Source organism: Coturnix japonica, chromosome 4, assembly GCF_054131305.1.
Source record: "Coturnix japonica strain WE chromosome 4, WE-NBRP24, whole genome shotgun sequence".
Lineage (NCBI taxonomy): Eukaryota > Metazoa > Chordata > Aves > Galliformes > Phasianidae > Coturnix > Coturnix japonica.
The window spans coordinates 59201738-59221824 of record NC_140666.1 but is presented as its reverse complement, the minus strand read 5'-3'; the positions used below and the strand labels follow the sequence as shown (position 1 = coordinate 59221824).

Below are 20087 nucleotides of genomic sequence, written 5' to 3'. Positions count from 1 at the left end.
TCCTGCTTTTTAGATAAAAAGAATTCCCAGGGGCTGTTGTTCTTTTACGTGTGGTTTTTACTACCCATCCAGAAAACATCACTTGATTCGAATGCAATCAACATTTCAAAGACGTTTTATTTTTGTGTCAAGAGAGACTATACATATAAATAAACACAAAGTAACTGTAGCAGAAAAGCATCCTTTCCACTTCACAGTCTATCTCCAAGAATAAATGTGTACTTGTGAGCAATTCCGTGTCACAACAGGGCATCTTCTATCCCATGCAGGTTAATTCCAGAGTGTCACAGCAAAGCAACATAAGCAGAGTGAAACAGTTAATATGATATTCTTGTTCCATCCTCTCATCCCAAATTGCTCTTCTCTCCTGATGCACCACACAATTATATTCCTCAGTACCTGTTTCATTTATGATGTAGAAACAGCAGAAAAACCTGCAGGGCCACTACTCACAAATAAATATCCCACAGTTCTGTGTATGAGCATCTTCTAAAATGTAAAGAGACATCCAAAAGCTGAATTTCTTTAGCAGCCAAATAAACCTACCTAAATAGCCATTTCAGCCATCTAAGAAGGTATACATCATTAATGCTATACCTATAAATATCTAGGCAGAAGAGCTGTGATGTGAAGGAAGAAGCTTGTGCAGAGCAGCTAAGTAGCTTATCAAACAGAGGTAATCCCTTCTGGGAACACGCAAAGGCACTGAGAAAGGTGAACATGCACTACAAGATTTGGAGTTTATGGAGAACATGTGGCACCGCTGTATCAGCAGATAGGAGAACTCAGAACCATGACAAGCATCCTATTTCAGACTTTCATTAAGATGTGCTCAATTTGGTAATCTCCTCTGCATGACACCTTCTTCACTAATGAACTGTGTCACTTGCAAATCTCATTGCAAACAAGAACACGTCACCCCCAGCAGGAGCACATCTCATTTCTCAAACAAGCATTCTACAGCAGTTAAGCTGCATAATACTCTTCTCTGATTCTCAAAAGATAAGAAAATAAACAATGTCTGTCAGCAACACTGTTTAAAGTATAATACAGCAGTTTTATGATTCTGTAATTCATCATTTAAAATATACTGTACCAAACCCAAACAGAACAAGGATAAAAAGCAAGATAGTTTTTCCATCACCAGAACCCTTCACTCTTCCTATAAAAAGTATTTTCCACAAAAATTTCTCTAAGTTTCTAATATCATCTGAGACATTCCAATACCTGAATTTTAAAATGCTGAATATTGTTCTGGGCTTCTTTTAGTCAACTAAAGTCAACTTGTGTGCCCCGGTGGCGCAGTGGTTAAAGACGCCGCCTTGCAACACTGGGGCCCGGAGTTCGAATCCCCCCTGTGGCGCAAGTGGTAGAAGTGCCGCTCTGCTACACAGAGGCTCGAATTCCGGGGGCTGGACTCGATGATCTCTAAGGTCCCTTCCAACCCGCACGAAACTATGAAACTATGAAACTAGTGGCAGGCACAAGAAAGATTCCATTCACAGAATGTTTTACTATGATATGTGAAAACAAGAGCAAGAAGTAACATGGGTTAACGTCATATTACATAGACACCAGAAGAAGTTCATTTCTTACAATAATAAAAAACAACACAACACACCAAACCAACACTAATCATTTCATTTTAAAATATCTTACAGTAAGAAGTAAGCCTGGGTTTTCCTTCTGCTTGTCATTAAAATTCAAGAGATGCTATTCCAAAGCAAGATATTCAGTGCTATACCCAAGTCTGTTAAAACTTTTATGATTTTCATACAATCATTTATATGGAAAGCTTATAAGGATTGTCATTTTTGTGCTATATCAGCAGCAAGATAAACACTACCAGCCACATCAATATAAAAGACCCTCAGCTTCACCTGAAGCTGCAGAAGTACTTATAGCTGAAGACGTGAACAGCAGAAAAAGGCAAGAGAACAAGATACCAAACACTTAACTTGCTCATTATTCTGTTAAACAATACATGACTGTTAAAATTAGTCTGCTCTATGAGCGTTGCCTACAAAGAATTTATCATTATCACTTTATCATTAATAAACTGCACAATGTATTTGCCCCTTGACTTCTATAGTAAAGAGAAGATAGCATCAATTTCAACCAAGTTGAAATAACTTTGGTAATCATTTCATATTTTATATAGATATATAAATAAATAAAATATCACATCAAATTAAACAAGCTACAAACTGGCATTATCTGTCAAATCAATCACATACACTAACTAGCACTGCTACTAATACACATTTGTTTTTATTAAAACTAAGCAATCACTGAGCAAACCAAGATGATCGCTGATCGGGGTCTGAAATTGACTGAAAAATCATGATTTACTACAGTATGTGAACACAAACAGACTTAAGGTATACTCAGTCCAATGGATTAGTAACAGGTTTTGAGGCATGTAGCTCATTATCATGCTGAAACCAGATGTGAAGACTTCATAATGACACAATTTTATCAGTTCACAGTCTGATTTTCAAAAATATTTCACTAAAGGCACCATGCTCAAAGTCTGCAATAAGTTGACAACGTGTTTTCCTGAAGCAAACCCTCTCTTTCCAAGCTATTGCTACAGTGTAAAAAAATAAAGTGCCCCTTATAAAACTGAATATTTATATATTGTTACTAAGTCTAAGTATACTAAGTATTAGTATACTAAGTACCTTCCAATACTTAGATAGTATTGTACTGGCTCTGGTTCTTCACTTTAAAACTAAGGCCCCTTATTGAAAAGCTCTCTAAATTATCCATCAAGTATGCTAGTAAAAATAAATAAATAAATCCTAGCACTGCTAGAGCAGTAGAAAGCGTATAGTGGCCTCAATATAACTAGCAAGAAGTAAGATTAGATTTGGGTGAAGAAGTATTGTTGGAGACATTTACTTCTAACTTGATCACTACACAAAATAAATCAGGTGTTTCATTTCAAACCTGCCAGCATAACCTCAACAAGAACAGAAAACACCATGACACCCCTCCACCTACTGGAGTGGCATGATTTACAGTACAAAAATCACACATCAGGGATTTACTCAAAAAATAATCCTGCTTAAAAGAAAGCTTTATATCATAGAATCGCTCAGGTTGGAAAGAACCTTAAAAATCATCAATTCCAACCGCAACCACAACCTAACCATCCTACCCTAACTCTAACAACCCCGTGCTCAATCTACCCTAACTCTAACAACCCCGTGCTCAATCATGTCCCCGAGCACCACATCCAAACAGGTTTTAAACACATCCAGGGACAGTGACTCAACCACTCCAGAAAAGGTGAGCCAGCTTCGAAATACATAAATGAATAACCTATTGCTGCCCATTTCCAAATATTAAAAAAGAGACCAAAGTGCAAATACTGAACTACAGAAGCACGTTACAGTTCCAAGTGCTATTTTAAGTGTGTCAAGTTAGCTTTTGTGATAGCCAAATGGTTATCTGAGAAGACTACTTGTAAAACCTTTCTCATGGCCCACATTACACGTGCACACATGCAAGACAAGCTGCACTAAAGGAAAATGCAAGGGGGTTTTGAATAGACCGTATGAAAGCTCTTTACATCATCCACTTATTGGAATCACTGAAGCTGTACTAATGTGAGCAACTCACCTTATTTTTATTTGGTTCAACATTTCCTGGATGACTGGCAGCAATTTTATACGTACATAAAACTTCTGTGACATACTCTGCAATTTTCCTATCAGCTCCTATGTTTAAGGGGACAAAACACTGACACCAGCCTAGGCAGATGAAAGGATACCTTTAAAATCCTTTCACCAAACTCTGCTTGTTTTGACACAGGACACAGCTACAAACACACCAACAGAATTACCTACAACATTTCAACAGTTCGTTCACCTTTAAAAAGATAGAAGAAACAATTCTGCAATCAGTCTTTGAACTACTGTTGTCTTACTAGGAGCAATTCTCCCGTCCCTGATTAACTCCTGGTGTTTAAAGGGGATCATTGGAGAAGCACACAAAACTGAAGAAGTTAACATGCTGTTTCCTAAAAGAAGCATCAGAAATCAGAAGTTAGAAGCAACACTTGGTATTTCACTGTAATTTCTTTGGCAGAGGGTATAGCACAGCCATCTGCCATTTTAATACCATTGCTTCCCCATCTGTCCTTGGCACCGTGCTACTGCATAAATTGAACAGTTTAACAAGTTATTCTTTAAAGTTAATTCTACTGAGAAAATGAATTAGAAAAATGAAATTCAGAGGAGAAATTATGTATCGCTAAGGTTACATCAAGCAGTTCACCACAGGAGTACACACAAACGCAGCTGTAATTGTTGATCATGAAACCACTGATCAATGCAGCAAAGAGCTGCCATCACAGTAAACAACTACACCATCCTTGGCTCTGACTGTCACAGGGGATTGTACTGAAACTTGGAACACAAAGATCAGATCAAGATTCATCACAGATTCTTCCCAGATCACCACCTCACTGATCCCCCGAAGTTTCACAGGCTTTTGCTGCAGATTTTTGTTAGATCGATGAAAGTTCTTACAAAGTTGTTCCAGGTCAGCTTTCTAACGACCACTCTCTGCAGTACAGGAAGATGTAGGGTTTCAAAAAGCTACAGTTTCTGAATTCTTTGATTTTCAACTACACTAAGGTAGATACTTCCCAAACCACGTCACTAAACTATAGGGACTCTTGTTTGCTACTAGTCAAAAAACATTACAGCTTCCCATTCTACACTTCTTATTACTGGAATATAATTATTTCGTTAGAGAATATGAAAAAATAGTCATTTCCAGGTAACAACAACAAATGAATGAACAGGTGAAAATATGTATCTGCTTTTTGGTTTGACCTCCAAACACTCCCAAAGAACTACAGACTCTTCAATAGTTGGTTTGATTTTTCCCCCCCTTCCCAAGTTAACTACATAAGTATCAATGGTTAATGTTTCAATTTCACATACTTTAGAACCTAATGAAATACTGTAAGTAGGCAACAGAGCTATAACATTATTCAGGTCTTTGCACAGTTAAACACTGAGCTAAGTTTTACCACCATCTTTAAAAATTACTCTTCCCATTTCATAATCAACCTTTTCAAATTTCTAAGTCAATTAAAGGAAGAACATTACAAGTATTCAAACCAACTGAGAACTCGATGACAAGTTTGACAACATCGCTCCCTCCTGCGCAGTCTTTCATTTTTATATCAGGCAAGAAAGCTTAGTCATTAAAGAAAACTTCTTGTGTGTTTGCAATGCTTGGCACACATCAATCCACCACAGAACACCAATTTATTTAGTATGAAGTAGTGGCAAGCTGTCTTATTCACCTGCTTCATAAGAAGTCTCATGAAAACATTAAACATCTTCCCATTCTATAAAGGTGTCACTGCAAATATACAACAGAATGTTGTATGTATTTGTTCAGTATGAGTCTAATTCTGCTTTATACTTCAGTGTAATATTTTTTGAGATAAACTTCCAAGTTTAAAGCAGAACACTAGATGCAGAGTTTCTTTCTTGCTTTTTTTTTTTTTTTTTTTTTTTTTCAAATTGGAAGGGACCCATAATGATCATCAAGTCCAACTCCCGGTTCCACATCGGACCATCCAAAATCCAAACCTTATTCCTGAGAGCACTGTCCAAAATGCTCCTTGAACTCTGGGAGCCTGCGCCCTGCTTCATGCCTGCTGCCCTCTGATGCAAAACCTTCCCCTAACCCCCACCTGCCCCTCCCCAACACAGCTCCGTGCCATTCCCTCAGGCTCTGTCACTATCCCTAGAGAGCAGAGCTCACTGTGAGGAGCTGCAGCTGACACGAGGCCTCCCCTTCTCCAGGCACAGCAAACCCAAGTACAACCCAGCCACTCCTCACACATCTTCCCCTCCAGACCTGTCACCATCTTTGTAGCCCTCCTCTGAACATTTTGTAATAGTTAATGGTCCTTTTGTACTGTGGCATGCAACACTGCACACGGTACTCAATACTGGATACAAACAGCGTATTATATCGGGCCCAAGGCACACAGATTAGTATGGATATGGTAGAACGATGGGATAATGTGAATACTATAATAATATTTTTCATTCTTGTAAAAGCAACACTATGAACAAAACACCTAAACACATTAGATGAATACCTAACACTTACCAGATTTCAAATTACCATGTCCTTTTTCTTCTACATTTCCAATTATTTTAAATAATCGTTATTTTCTCTTGTGATCATCTTCCTGCTAATGCTCCCTTTTAACTAGATCTGTTCTCTATCCAAGACACAACCCATACTGACACACTGTAAAACATGAGTCCCTGGTACACAGATTATAGATGTATTGATTTAATGTGATCACAGATTGGATACAACTGAAATTCGGAATTAAAATTAAGGCAATACTGTTAAACATCACCACTGTTACCATATTGCCTTCTCAAGCAAAGGAGTATTCCAAACACAGGCTATCAGATGAGGAACTATTTAATAAGTTAAGAGAATTGCTACAGAAAGCACAAGAAAGACATGTGAATACCATGGAGTCTGAAACTAACCATATCCCTCTATTATCTCACCAGAAGTTGCTAAGGATACAGGTACCAGACTAAACACGATCAAGTTACAGCAACTGAAGAAAATTATTGCCTATGTGTGGAATTTCCTGGCTGGGTGCAGTTAAGTCTGCCTCAGTTGCAAAACAAAAAAACACGAGCTTAAACACCATCAACTGAGGTTCTTAGATCAAGTCTATACATATAGCTTCCTCAACAGTTTCTTCAGCCTAAGTAAAAGCTTTCTCATACACTCCGTACTTGGAACAGAAACAATTATTATGTTAAAAATGTGGAAATTAAAAAAAAATTGAAAGACCTGAAACATCAAATGCTTGCTTTGCTTGCATTCTTTCACACAAGCCTGGAAGCATATTTATTCTGCAAACATCTACAGTTCACGTGGATAATTTTATATAGCATATCCACGTGTCACAGTGGCACAAAAGCCTTTGGGTTTACAACTAGTAGTAGAACACCAGAGGAGCTGATAATCTCTACTTAACCAAAGGTTCCTGTGGGTTGGATTGTTTATTGTTGTTCTTGTTTGGTTTGCTTTTAAACACTTTCCTTTATTTGGGGGCTGTTTTGAGTAATATAGGTAGGTGTTGTATGCATTGTTCTCATGTCAAAAACGCATATACAAAATACAATCAAAGCTTTCTTCCCCCCAGTTGAAGCTTAGATTATTCAGTAACTGTTCTATGAAAACATGGAGTTAGGTGGATCAACTCATTTTCCCCTCATTTTTGTACAACTGCCCCTTAGTTTGTCTGATAACCAGCAAGGAAACGTTATACACCCTGTCATTCTCCTTCCTTTCCTCCTCCTCAAGAACGATCATTTGAGACAGCGAGAATCTCAACAAAGTAATCAAAACAATTTACTGAAAACAATGGGAGATTCCTGTTGTAGTTTTTAATCTTCTAATCTTTCTATTACTGAGGTTTATTAAACAACAAACTCAAAATTAAAGGAGTTCCTTTAGTACTATGAAGAGAAACTAATCAAACAACATAGAAATTCACAAAAACAAGGAGGCTTAATACTCCATCTATTTAAATATATACATCCCATATTTTAAAAAGTTACTCAACATTACAAAAAAAAAAGCGCAAACAGCAGCATGTCCAATTATGTGAAGCTTTATTTTTTTTTGTTACTAGTAAAATATTTTTGTGGAAAACTTGTTTCATACTGTTTTTAATGAAAATCAACTATTTTCTGTGTAGGAAAGTAAATGTGACAGATGCAAACCCAGGCACTGATGTCATGGATGCTTACATGTCAGCAGTGTTCATTATGCTACTTGTCACATAGCTCTCTATTGCTAAATAAACACCACTGCTGATTTACATAAAGTTACCTCACTTCCAAGACCAAATTGCAGAGGCTTGATAGAATAACAACTAACTTTTCTGTTCCAAGAAAGATACACTCGCTGAGTTCAAGATCTTCAAACCACCTAGTCAGACTGATATGCAGAAGAGTAGATGTATTTTAGCCTTGAGCAAGAACAGACACCAACACCAGCTCCTATGGGATGTACAAGGAAGTGAGGCAACAATGCCTGGCAGTCCCCATTCCGGTGAAGGTTAAGACAGTGCCACAGGACAGGCAGAAGCAGCTTCCCAGCTCTTTCCACTTTGAGATTTAAGAGGAAGAGCCTCTAAGAAAGTAAATGACATACACTCAAAACAGAAACAAAAAAAAATCCACACCTTAAAATTTATGCTGAGCTAGTTATGCATTTTTACATGTTATATTTTATAAGCTGAACAGTTCAATAATTAGCAACATTTTCTAAGTTTCAGTTTAGGGTGTGAATCAATATAGCGTGTTAAAAAGAGAAATTAAGCTGCTGTATGTTTGCATAATTTGTTTTCATGTTCTTCAGCTATTTTGTTGGAAGAGAAGAGCATCTGGGGTTGCAGAAACAGCAGTCAACACTTGACAGCAACTCTTTGTAATTTAGCTTCGTTTCATGGAGCTATTTTCACAGCAGTTTCCACCTGACCTTGCACAGAGGTGAGAATAATGGCAGTCTGTTTCAGAAACTGAGTAACATTCCTGTGATTGAAAGGACTGGTTTCTGACTTAGCTCTCAAACAGTCACGATCCTGAGAGATAGTAGAAAACAAACAAAATCCCACACATCTAACTATATCTGTGCATATCAGTTATTGGCCCTGTGCAGTAACATATATTAAGTGTTCTATACCATTTTTTTCCAAGCAGGAATCCCAATGTTTCCTGCAGGGGTCATTTGCTTAAGATGCAGAAATAAAGCAAATGAGACATCTGGGGACTAGTAAAACCTGAGATCACCACAGAAGCTTTGAAATTGGTAGGAAACTGGTAAAAGAAGTGACAGAAAGCATAGTGATGAAAGGGATAGCCAAATTATAAGAACTTCTTCAAATCATCAGCCTCTGAACCAGTCTTAATATTTCATATGCTTTACTACTAAGGTGAATACACGTGACAGCTACATATGTCAACTCCCAATTTCCTGTTTCAAATGTCCATATAGAAAAGTTAGACTATGAATAGAGTGCATGGAAGGAAGAATGGGCACAATAGCAGCAAGTCTACTATACAGGAGGAAGCTAAGGGAAGATGGCTGTTATGGAAAGAAAGAATGGAAACAAGATAGTTCTTGATAAATACACTGATAACAGATGAAGAATTCCCTGAAGGACTGCATAGGCACACAAAAAATGAACAATGTTCATTAATACATTTGAGCTGTAGATCAAAATTCTTCCAACTAAAAGGGTGCAGTACTAAATTATTGCATCAGCAAAGGAGAGAGGACTAATCCCCTTGCCTCATTAGTTTATATTAAGACAGAGCTCGATTAATGAGATGATCTGCTATGCTGAAGAAGTTAACTTTACTCCAGATATCACTTTAACTATATTCCCTATTTTTTCCACTAAAAGCCAACCCAATGTGGTTTGAAGCTCAGATGTTCTCCTGCAGAAGTGTGGAGATAAAGGTGCTTTGAAACTTCAAGGTCAAAGTTTTAGCGAAATTGAATCTACTACAGGAAACAGGGAAAACACAGCACTGAACAAGAAAAAAAAAAAAAAAAAAAAAAAAAGATTCTTAGTTGAACTTTCAAATATTGCTAAATGACCCATTCCCATCAGTCAAATCTTTCCTCCAGCCTTCTTCAATAAAAAGATAGCTGGGGGTGGAAGTGATTTACACACTTGTATTACAGCAGGTAAAAAAAAACATTTTTTCAACCATTCCATACTTCAAGGATTATAAGTATTGCTGAGATATATCAACTCCAGGAGATCTTTATGTCTGCAAGAATGCTGTATGAGTTTAATAAAACTTAAAGAAGCATGGAATGAATATAAGACCTCACAGTTTTGAGGCATAAATAGCCTCCACCTATTACAGATTTGAAATATGTTTTGCCAGTCCTTGTCCATGTCTCTTGATCTCAAGTTTCCCAAAACCATCTCCAAGATGTCATGAACTTACCACCATCCATATGCAGGGCTAGATAGGTTATCAATGGAGACCCTAAAACATCTGCAGTATTAACACACATCTCCTAGGAAGAGGGATGGACCACACACAAGCAACTTCTAGTCTGGAAGAACGAATCTCATTAGTAAACTTGTTTTGATTTACATGGTATTGAAAGTAATTTGTTACTTAATTTCAATAGATAAGCCGTAATAACCACAAATAAACAAAAATGTAAAGGCATCCAATCTTGCTCTCATTACAAGTAAAATTACATTAAGTTAATAAGCCTTTTAGCACGAAACATTTTCCTAAACCAAACAAGCTGACTGAGTACACACAAGCTCTGCCAAGCTCTGCTGGATCTTTTTCCTGCATCTAATACACACACTCTTTTATCAGCGGCCTTTCCTCCCCCCCACACCTTCTAGTCTGAGCAACCAAAAAATGTTCTTAACACGTTAAAATCTACCAAGTATACATGAGGAGTACCAGCAAGAGCACCATGGAAATGTACAGACTGAAAATAAATTGCCTCTTCCTCCCCTTCTGGGAGACTCATGTTTAAAGCAGCCTTGGAAAAATGCTTTCTTATGCCATCAGAAGAAGGAAAGGGCATTAAATCCCTATGTGCATATGCCAGTGCAATCCTAATTACTATTTCATAGCTGTCCATGCTGCATAAAGAAAACAAGCACTAAGCAATCCACCATACACCTGAGCTTCATTTCATTTAGAAAACAGTATATGCAATACAAAAAAGCACCAAGAATGTAATATTCAGATTTTCTAGACTCCAGCGTTTGTTTCATAAGGAACTAAAACGCTGAAGATTATTTTCTGTACTGCAACATACAGCATCTTGGAGACATTTAATATTTGTTACGCCTTTCCATAAAAGGTGGGAAACAGCCTTTAGCCCACATTTAATAAGCAAAGTTCAGCAGCACCTGGAGCTGCCCCTAGAGAAACAGAAGGTCGACTGCTGTACAGGACAAAATACCCCCTGCAGTGCAGCACCACAGCAACAAAGCTCCATCAATGTTAAGTGATGCTTTCATAGAATAAAAAATACATCTTCAGGTACGGAAGGATATGAACATAATGAGTTCAATAAACAAGGTTCCAAAAGAAACCTCTGAATTTAGTGACTGAATGAGCAACAGCCTGTTTAAAGCATTCCTACGAGAGGTCTCCCAAATCAAAACCATACCTAAGCGCTGGTTTGAAATCTGCAAGGCAATACAAACAACTTCAAGGTTTCCCTTGGCTGATTAAATCACAAACCTATCTCTTCAAGAGGTTAAAATCTAAATGAAAGCTTAGGCTTGGCAAATCCCATCAGAACGTCAAATATGGATATTATGGAGGAACCCCATCTGTTCATGCAGCAACATGAATATACAACGTGACTGTTGCTGCAACACTTGCATTCACATTGCGGAAAATTTACAAGTAAGCAGAAGCAGTTCCTGACTCTAATTAAATTAGGAACAAAGTTCTGAAAACACATGCAATAGATTTCTTGCTATGAATACAAGCTTTGTATGCTGCAATTTTACGTATCTCATCCTCTCATGTGTTCAGATGATGAAACTTTACAGCAGAGGTGTGTCATCCTTTCTGCTTACACTGAGGTTTGTTAATCTTCCTTGCTGGGCAAAGTACACTGCTCATTTTAGTGCTGGGACAGGAAAATATACGGAAGACCTTCTGCTGTGCGATCCAGTGCACTGCCCCTAATGCTGTACACAGCTGTTTGTGGGCCATTAACAGTCTCACAGGGAAGGAGAGCTGCTGGCCAAAACGTTGCATGAGCTGTTTTGAAGGACTGCAAACCAGCCTACAGACAAATCACAAAACCCTAAACTAACTTTACCGTGGGGATTTGATGTATCCTTCAGTCTTGCATCTGCCAAGATTCATGCATGTGCCCAATCAATTCAGAAAGCATTCAGTTCATCCCAGCACTATCTGCTTACAAATCGGATGCTGAAGTTTTCAATTTTGCATGTTAAGAAGCTCTAAGGATCTATAGCTCCACATCTGCTTGTACGTAACTGCAGCTACTGCTTCCACTACGTGGCTGACCACGTGTCAGCAGCATAAAAAGTGGTGCAAAAAGAGCATTTATGATGGCAGGCCGGCAACGGGGAAGAGGGGAAAGGCTGTGCACCTGACAACCCTATTTACTGATTTGGCTGGAAGAGAAAAAGAAACAACACATAAGCAGTGATTACCTTTTTCAACAAGCATACTGCATGATTTGAGGTGAAAGCAACTGCTAAAACAAATTCATTTGGTAACTCCATTTTCACCGATGCCAGACCTATCTTGGAAAGGAAGAGGACGTCAGCTTCTTGCAGCAGCGTATCAACTCTTGGGCAGTTGTAAAAGCAAGGAGCTTTAAGAATAGAGAGATTTCTCTTATCAAGATATGAAAAGTTTCTTCATCTTGACCATCAAATACCTTCAGCAGCACATTTCCATTATTAAATAAAATACATTCCACTATTTTCCTTTCCTTTCCTTACAAAAGCTCAGAAATTCACATAGAAGTTACTCAAACCACTGGGTATGCAAAGTTACATCCTATGAAGTACAAGAGATCTAAACCAACAGCTGCACAGACTGATCAGTAACAGCTTGTTCAGTGCATTAACTACCACTTCTCTACATTCTAAAAGCCAAACTATGAAAACAAAACAAAACAACAACAACAACAACAAAAAACAGAAATATGCTGCAGCACAATTTATACTTCCCAATTATCACTGAAGAGGCCCTGGATCAGGATAAAAGCTAAACTGGGTATAAAACATATTTACAAATCTGAGCACTTCCCTCTGCTTAGCCATGCAGCAGACTCAGCTACAGCCTGTGCTTCTGTCCAGTGAAATTTACAGAAACAACAGATTCAAGAGCAAAAGTAAATTCTCACTTCAGCAGAATATGCCCAGCATCTTCAAATCACATGCAACAGGAATTCACGTGGCTGCAAAGCTTTAAGTTTCTATTATTCAGATAACAAACTCGGAACATTTAAAGGCTGACAATGTGTATTAAATAACAGCATAACTGTCCACCCCAGCCTGGAAGAAAATACAAAAATTACATTCACAAATATTTACTACTCTCTCTCTGATACCACACAGGAGACATTCCCCATAACAGTAGAAATAAAGAGCACAAACACACACCCAAAGACACGCACAGAACTCTACACATAGAGGAACAAATAGATAGATTGGATTCCTGGGTCTCTTCAAATTCAAGGCATAATTATTGGTAATAAAGAATTAAACAAAAGGAGCTACTATCTTTACCTTTGTTCTCTATTAACCTTTTGCAATCAACAGGGAAAGTTATGCTTCCCAGATAATCTTTCGAAATCCCCATATTACCTTTACAAGGCGTTTGATAAATGTGCAATAAATGGATGTGAAGGAGGAAGCTGGACCCTGACATAGATAAACCCACTGAAACACCCTGGCCTACATTCCTAAAGAGGTCAAATGAAGGACATGAACATGAATAAAGCAGCACCTTGGCAGTACTTACATTTGTAAAGCAAAGTAATTGAAATTCTCCATCTTCCAGAAAGCAGCATATTTCTAAATTTCTCATAACGAGGTCACAGATGAGTCCCTCAGATACCTCAGCTGACCCATGGTTTCAAATTGCAGTAGATATAAAACAGTGCTTTTTGTGTACGCTAACATGCAAACAGGTGGAACAATAAAGGTGAGGTGCTTATCAGAGAGCTCATTTCCTTATTTCTGTACGTGAGCTAAAGCTTTAATTTGGAAGTACAGTTTGGATAGAAGTAGCAAACGCTTCCAGAGAACACAACCTCTCTCAGACCAAGAGAAAGGAAGAAAAAAACAAAACACACAAAAACCAACCAACAACAACAAACCCAGAAACCCCACAACCACCCACATTTCAGTATCTGAATGGGGATCCAGAAGCAGAGTTCACATTTTCCCCTACAATTGCTTCTTCTCCCTACTAATAGAAGAAATGATAAGCAATTCTAGAAGGGCAGCCATTTAGATTTGCAGTTAAGTCTTTAGTTTGTAGTAAATGAACATAAAAACCAGAAGCACACGAACACCAGAATTAACAAAGTTGTCAGAAAATGGCAGGAAGGAGCCAAATAAACTCTAAAGAAGCCCTTCGTTGTTAACATTTCAGTGGGAGAAATCTGAAAGCAGAAAGGAGGTCGAGCCAAAGCAGTGATGGAAAAAAATGAAAGAAAATGGGAAGTTACAAAGAGAGCTGGATGCGTTCAACCAGTTCCTAAGCCGTGCTTAATCATCTTTGGATTTGGAATAGAAACAAAAATCATTTTCCTCTGTCAGATTCCGATGACAGATGTTTCCAACATCTTTTTAATTCCCACTGTTTCCTCCAAGTTACTTTAAATATTGGATTTGTGTCACGTTTCCACCTCAGTCAACAGGAATACTTTCACTTTCAAAACTTCACAATAATTTGTAAGCACTGTTTCCAAGAGCTTCACTTCAAAGTGAGAAGCTACACGTCAAGGACATTCCTGTAAGGTATGTGAGGAGAACAGCACTGCAGCAAACCACAATCCTTCACTCTAACACTGACAACCCCAATCTCAGATGTCTTTTAAAGTATGGATGACAATCTTCACCTGAGTACTTACATCCCAATAAGAACAGCAGCAATCTACGGGGAAGATAACAGTAGCGATGCACACATCCTCACGTTCTAGTTCAGTTTATTTAAAGCACATCGGTGTATGAGCTATAAAAAGAATTTCCTCCCCTGAGAGCAACAATAGTCACAACAGAAAGATAAATAAATCCTTTGCAAAAATAGTTATAATATTGACATGATAGGAATTATAGGATACTTGCTACGGATAATTACCTACCAAGTGCCAAGAAAAATACTTCAAAATCTAGTTTAAACTGTTGGAATAAGTTTCTGCTGGCCAACGTGCATCACAATGAATTCATAGTCCACATTCACACCAGTGAATGAAAGCTTTCCAGATTCCCATTAAAAATGAGAGATAGCAAATGGTCCATACCTTCAACACAAAATACCTGCCCTATTTTTAAATAACACTCATGAATGCTCTCTACCACTATATAAGCTTTCAGAATGAACTTCATTTGAGAGAGCCAGTAGACTGTTAAATTACTGTAATTCACAGCCGTAACAAATACTTGCAGAGAAATACGTAAACATCCCCCTGCTCAATCAGAACACCTGAGTTAGTCTGAAAGAAATGTCATGACTAACCTGAAAGGCAGAAAGAGCACAAGCATAAGGAAAGGACAACCATATTAGCACAAAGGACTTGTGAAAAATTTGTTTAAACATACTTCTAACACACAGAGAAAGCAACCACGCTGCTCCTTGACATGGAATGAACCTGAGACTAGAATTCTTGGTCTCACCAAGCTGAAATGTGCTTTGCTGAAGGAGAGTACTTGGTGTGAGAATAACTTCATGTGTACTTATAGGAAATCAGCAAGAAAATACATATGGGTACTATAATAAATGTGCACAGGTAAAAGCAAACTCCCAAATTAAGATCTCCAGTTAGGTTAGCAATCTTTGCTAGATTATCAACTATTTCTTCTGCTGTAAGAGTACAGGAAGTCTTATTATAATTGCCTTCCTGTCAAACATCTGGCTGCAACTGACAACACTGAAAAATACCCCACTGTACCTTTCACACATCATGTATCTAAATCACTTTAGGGACAGCTTTGGACACAGAAATGCTCTTCCCACAGTAAAATTACTCAGTACTGTCTCTAAAATACCACTCCAAAAGAGTGGGTTTTTTTCACCCTTCTCACCCAAAACATTTTGCTGCAATTAAGCTCAGCAGGCCAAGTGAGCTCCAACTATCATCTCTTCTTTCACAAACAGGAAGATGCAGAAACGACCTGGGCAGTTTCCTACCAGGAAGAAAGATAAATGATCATGTTGGTAGCTCCCAAGCTCACTGAAGCTAATGGAAGGACCAGGCCATGAAAGATCAAGGGAGCTACAGACAAACAAGCAATAACCTCCAGCTGATTCCTGTATTCCTTTTAGTAACAGGAATGCCCTAAACAAAGAGGTTCTCACTTCTGCTGCAGCACCCAAAGGGGCTGGGAGAGGAGCAGCCGGACAGCATTCAATAAAAGCACTCTAGAAAACAAAAGCTCTTCTCACAAATATTGTTAGATGGCCATCCAAGGAACAAAGCTTTTAGCCACTACAGAGGACACAGCAAAATAAACATTGGCAAAAATTACACCCAACCAGAAAACAGTATTAGAAAGCAATTTTTGCGAGGCCCAAACCTCTTAAGAAAATGGCTCTGTTCCTGAAATTTGTTTGGATCAAAGCCATAAGACTCTCAAAAAAGAAAATAAAAGATGTACAGATAATGACTAAAGAAAGACAATAATTTGTGAATTATTTTGCATTTGGTACATGCAGGGAAAAGTCACCTTGCAAAACGTTCTTCTTTAGCTACATTTCTTTCTACACAAGAAAAACACCACAAATGAGCCTAAAGCAACGCTTTAGAAACTGAGCAGTAAGAAAATTGCAGTGACTTCATCAGTCAAACAATACAGAACCCAGAATCTGCAAACACACCCTTCACTTTATTCTAAGTGCTCTGTGCACTGCATTCAGTCTTGGAGGGATGCGCAATACAACTTCTTCCTTCCTCTTTTAAATTAGCAGCACAATTAAATCACGTGAGCTCGTCTAGAAAGGACTTGGTACAAAACGAGCTATTGATTTTTTAACATCAACATAATACTTCAGTTGACTTAGTAAATGTGAAAAAAAAAGCTGCAGCTCAAATTTCTAAGGACATTTGACATCCTAATAAAATTCTTTTTGCCATACTGAGAGATTTAAACTGCAAATAATTATTGCTATCAACAAAATCAGAGAAATGTGGAATCTGAAGCGCCTCATAGAGCCAAGAACTTAAAAACATAATGTGAAATGTTCTTACTGCATTGTCAGCTACAATTGGTGCGTAAGATCAGAGTGGATGTGAATAACTGATCATCCATTTAAAAGCACAAAAGTCACTTCTGCAAAACCAAAACACAACAGAACCAAACTTCCTTTTCCTTCCCTCCAAATGAAAGCCAAAGCCCATCTCTGGACATGGTTACTCCAGAATTTCTTCACAACTGAACAAGGAATCAGAAGAGAACACACCTTCACTGGCGTAAGCGTGTGACGACATCACCCTGTGTTTAGAAGGGCTGCTAAGGGAAGGATCCAAACAATCTCCAACATCATTTGTGGCTGGAGTGACAATTATTGTTGTATCAAGGCTGACACAGTCAAATAATTTTTCAACTCAAATCATGTTGAGTTCTCCTTTAGATTAACAGCCGTGACTCCTCCCCATCAAAACACTGTAATGGCAACTCTGTCTTGCAAGCAAGAAGGCTCAAATTTGATGTAGTGCTTCAGAGTTACAGACAAGCAGGGTTGTACATGGGATACATGGCAAGCTGAGAACCTCTAACCGCTCACAGATGAAGCTCACCCAATAACCTTCAGATTTACATTATGATCTGTATTTCAGGTGAGAAGCTGGAAACATCAAAGTGAACTGCTACCTCATCATAAAGCAGATCAGACAGGAGGAGAATGAAACTTATAATTTAGATACTACTTGAAATGTAGTCCGAGTTGTAAGCTGCATACTTAGTATCAGTCACGTTAAAGTATCACAGACAGAGGCACTGCAAGTAACACCCTTTTGTAACTGCAGAATTGCTTAAGAGGAATCCCAGGATCTCTGTAAGGAGCTTGCTCTTCAAAAGCTGCTGAGATGTTGTTATTTGTCTTCCAAAAGATAAAAGCTAAAGAACAGCAGTGCATGTAAACTAAAATAATAAAATAAAATCTGGAATCTTTGAAAGCCAAGATGGAAATGGATCCACTGCATTCGTGGACACAGCATCACATTCATTCACATATGGAAGAATATTTCACAGCCCAGTTACCAACCTCGAAAACCCAACTCCTTGCTTTATGGGCCTACACTTCAAACCAACAGAAATTTTTCTTTGCATGAGTTTTGCTACATTCCACCTTGCCAGCCAAATTCTCCCCAGCAGGTCTGGGTGCATCAATGGGCTGCAGTGAGGACCAACTCGGTCCTGCCTGAACAGCCAAGGAAGCACAAAATGAAAGCCTGAAAAACAGCATGTCTCAAATGATGACTTCTAAGGAAGACTACAGAGCTGACACCACTTGCTTATTCACTTTCACATTCTTTACCATATCACAAACTCACATCAAAACACAGGTAGTGTTAACAGAGAATAATCCCTAATCCTCGACATCCTCCTACAATCACTTTGACGTGGGTTTAACAAGGAATTGACATATCTCCATTGAGGCTTGCTGCCGACAGCAGTAACCTACAGCACACACGTGACCACCCAAATGTATCACCACGACTTCCCACTGACAGGCAGAACATAAGGGAAACAAACATGTTACAGTAAAACCTAAGCATGCGGTGCAGCAGGCATTAATGCTGGGCTGGAGCTGTGACACAATGTGTCATTCAGAATGACTTGTGTTCACAAATGGACGCTTCAAAAAAGGAATTTTCCCTTTCCCCGGGATCTCATCACAAAGTTCAGTACAGGAGGGGGCATCACACTCTTCTCCACGGATTCAAATAGGCCTTTTTCACGTTTCAGTTTAAATGCAATGGAAACTTTGAATTCAGAAAAGAAAACACATATTTATGATAAAAGCCGCAATGTCAACTTGTTTCCCAGCCTTCCCCTAAAAAAATCAGAGTGTACAATCCTTTCCAGTTTTTCCAATGTAAAAACGGGAAGAGGATGCACTCATTTAAATCACTTCATAAAGCTTCCCTTTAAGGTACAGCAACACAGCCCTCCATACGGTTAACCTCTGAAACGTTTAGCATAAAAAAGAACCACTGCCTGAAAGGAAATGAAGAAAATTACTGAGAAAATTAATAACCTTAATTCTTATTATTCTGTGCTCCGTTTTAACGCTCGCCACAAGAATGCAAGAAATGAGGAGAAGATATCGTAAACGCTCGGTTGGAATATATGGAATATACCCACCCCTGGCCGAGAGCTTTTTGGTGTTGATGATTTTGGCAGCATACTCCTGTCCTGTGGTGATTTTCATACATCGCCTCACGACCGAGAACGCTCCTCTGCAAGCCAAGAGGGGACAGAGCGTCAGTGCCACCCGAACAGCGCCCTGCCATTACCACCGCGCTGCCACACATCTAAAGGAGCGGAACGATGCCCAAAGAATTAAGGGGGGGAGGGAACGGGATAATAAGAAAAATAAATTGTAAGAAGAAGGGAGGCTTGTCAGAGACGGTCAGCGCTCATTTTAATCAACGCAACAGCAAAACGCTGCTCAGAGCCGCTGTTTCGAGCGGTGCGACCGAAGCGCTCTCCCGGCGGCGGCACGTTGCGGCCCCGGGTCCCCGTGTCCGTGCCAACATGGCGATCGGGGATACGCGCCCCAACGCAGGGGGGCGCCCGACGAACCGGCCGCGGTCGTGTCGGGGGTAGCGAGCTCCGGCTGCCGCCGGCAGGGCAGCCCGGCAGCAGGGCAGCCCGTCACCGCCCGCAGCACCCGCAGGGATTGCCGCCCACCCGGAGCTGTGCTCACGGACCGAGTCTCAGCCTTGAAGCGACGCCCGGGGACGAGGCAGGGCTGCAGGCATCGCCCCGCACACCCCAACCCGCGGGGACGGAGCCCCCCCGACTCTCAGTGTTTCCCTCCTCTCCCCCCTCGTCCCCGGAGCGGCCCCGTACTTACTTCCCGAGCTCCTCGAAGAGCTGGTACTCGTCGGTGAACCTGGTGCAGGTGGCGGTTGAGGCCATCATGGGGACGGGCGGCCGCCGGTGCCTCCGGCGGCCAGGGGAGGCGAGGCGGCGGAGGGGCTGCGGGGTGGGCGAGGCGATGCGAGGAGCGGCTCCGCGCCGGCTTCTCCTCCCCGCCGCCGCCGCCGCCGCCGCCTCTCGTGTC

The 20087-nt window shown here is 39.7% G+C and overlaps 1 protein-coding gene across 25 annotated transcripts in view; it reads right to left on the bottom strand.

Moving 5' to 3' along the window:
- CAMK2D (calcium/calmodulin dependent protein kinase II delta) overlaps window positions 1–20087 on the bottom strand; it is a 145904-nt gene extending 125817 nt beyond the window's left edge. For all 25 annotated transcript variants that reach the window (XM_085547030.1, XM_085547041.1, XM_085547033.1 and 22 more), the window contains exons 1-2: window positions 19878–20087; window positions 19163–19257 (exon numbers count right to left, since the gene is read on the bottom strand). In XM_085547030.1, the coding sequence (XP_085403156.1) occupies window positions 19163–19257; window positions 19878–19945 (163 nt within the window). In that variant the 5' untranslated portion in view covers window positions 19946–20087. The remainder of the gene's footprint in view (window positions 1–19162; window positions 19258–19877) is intronic.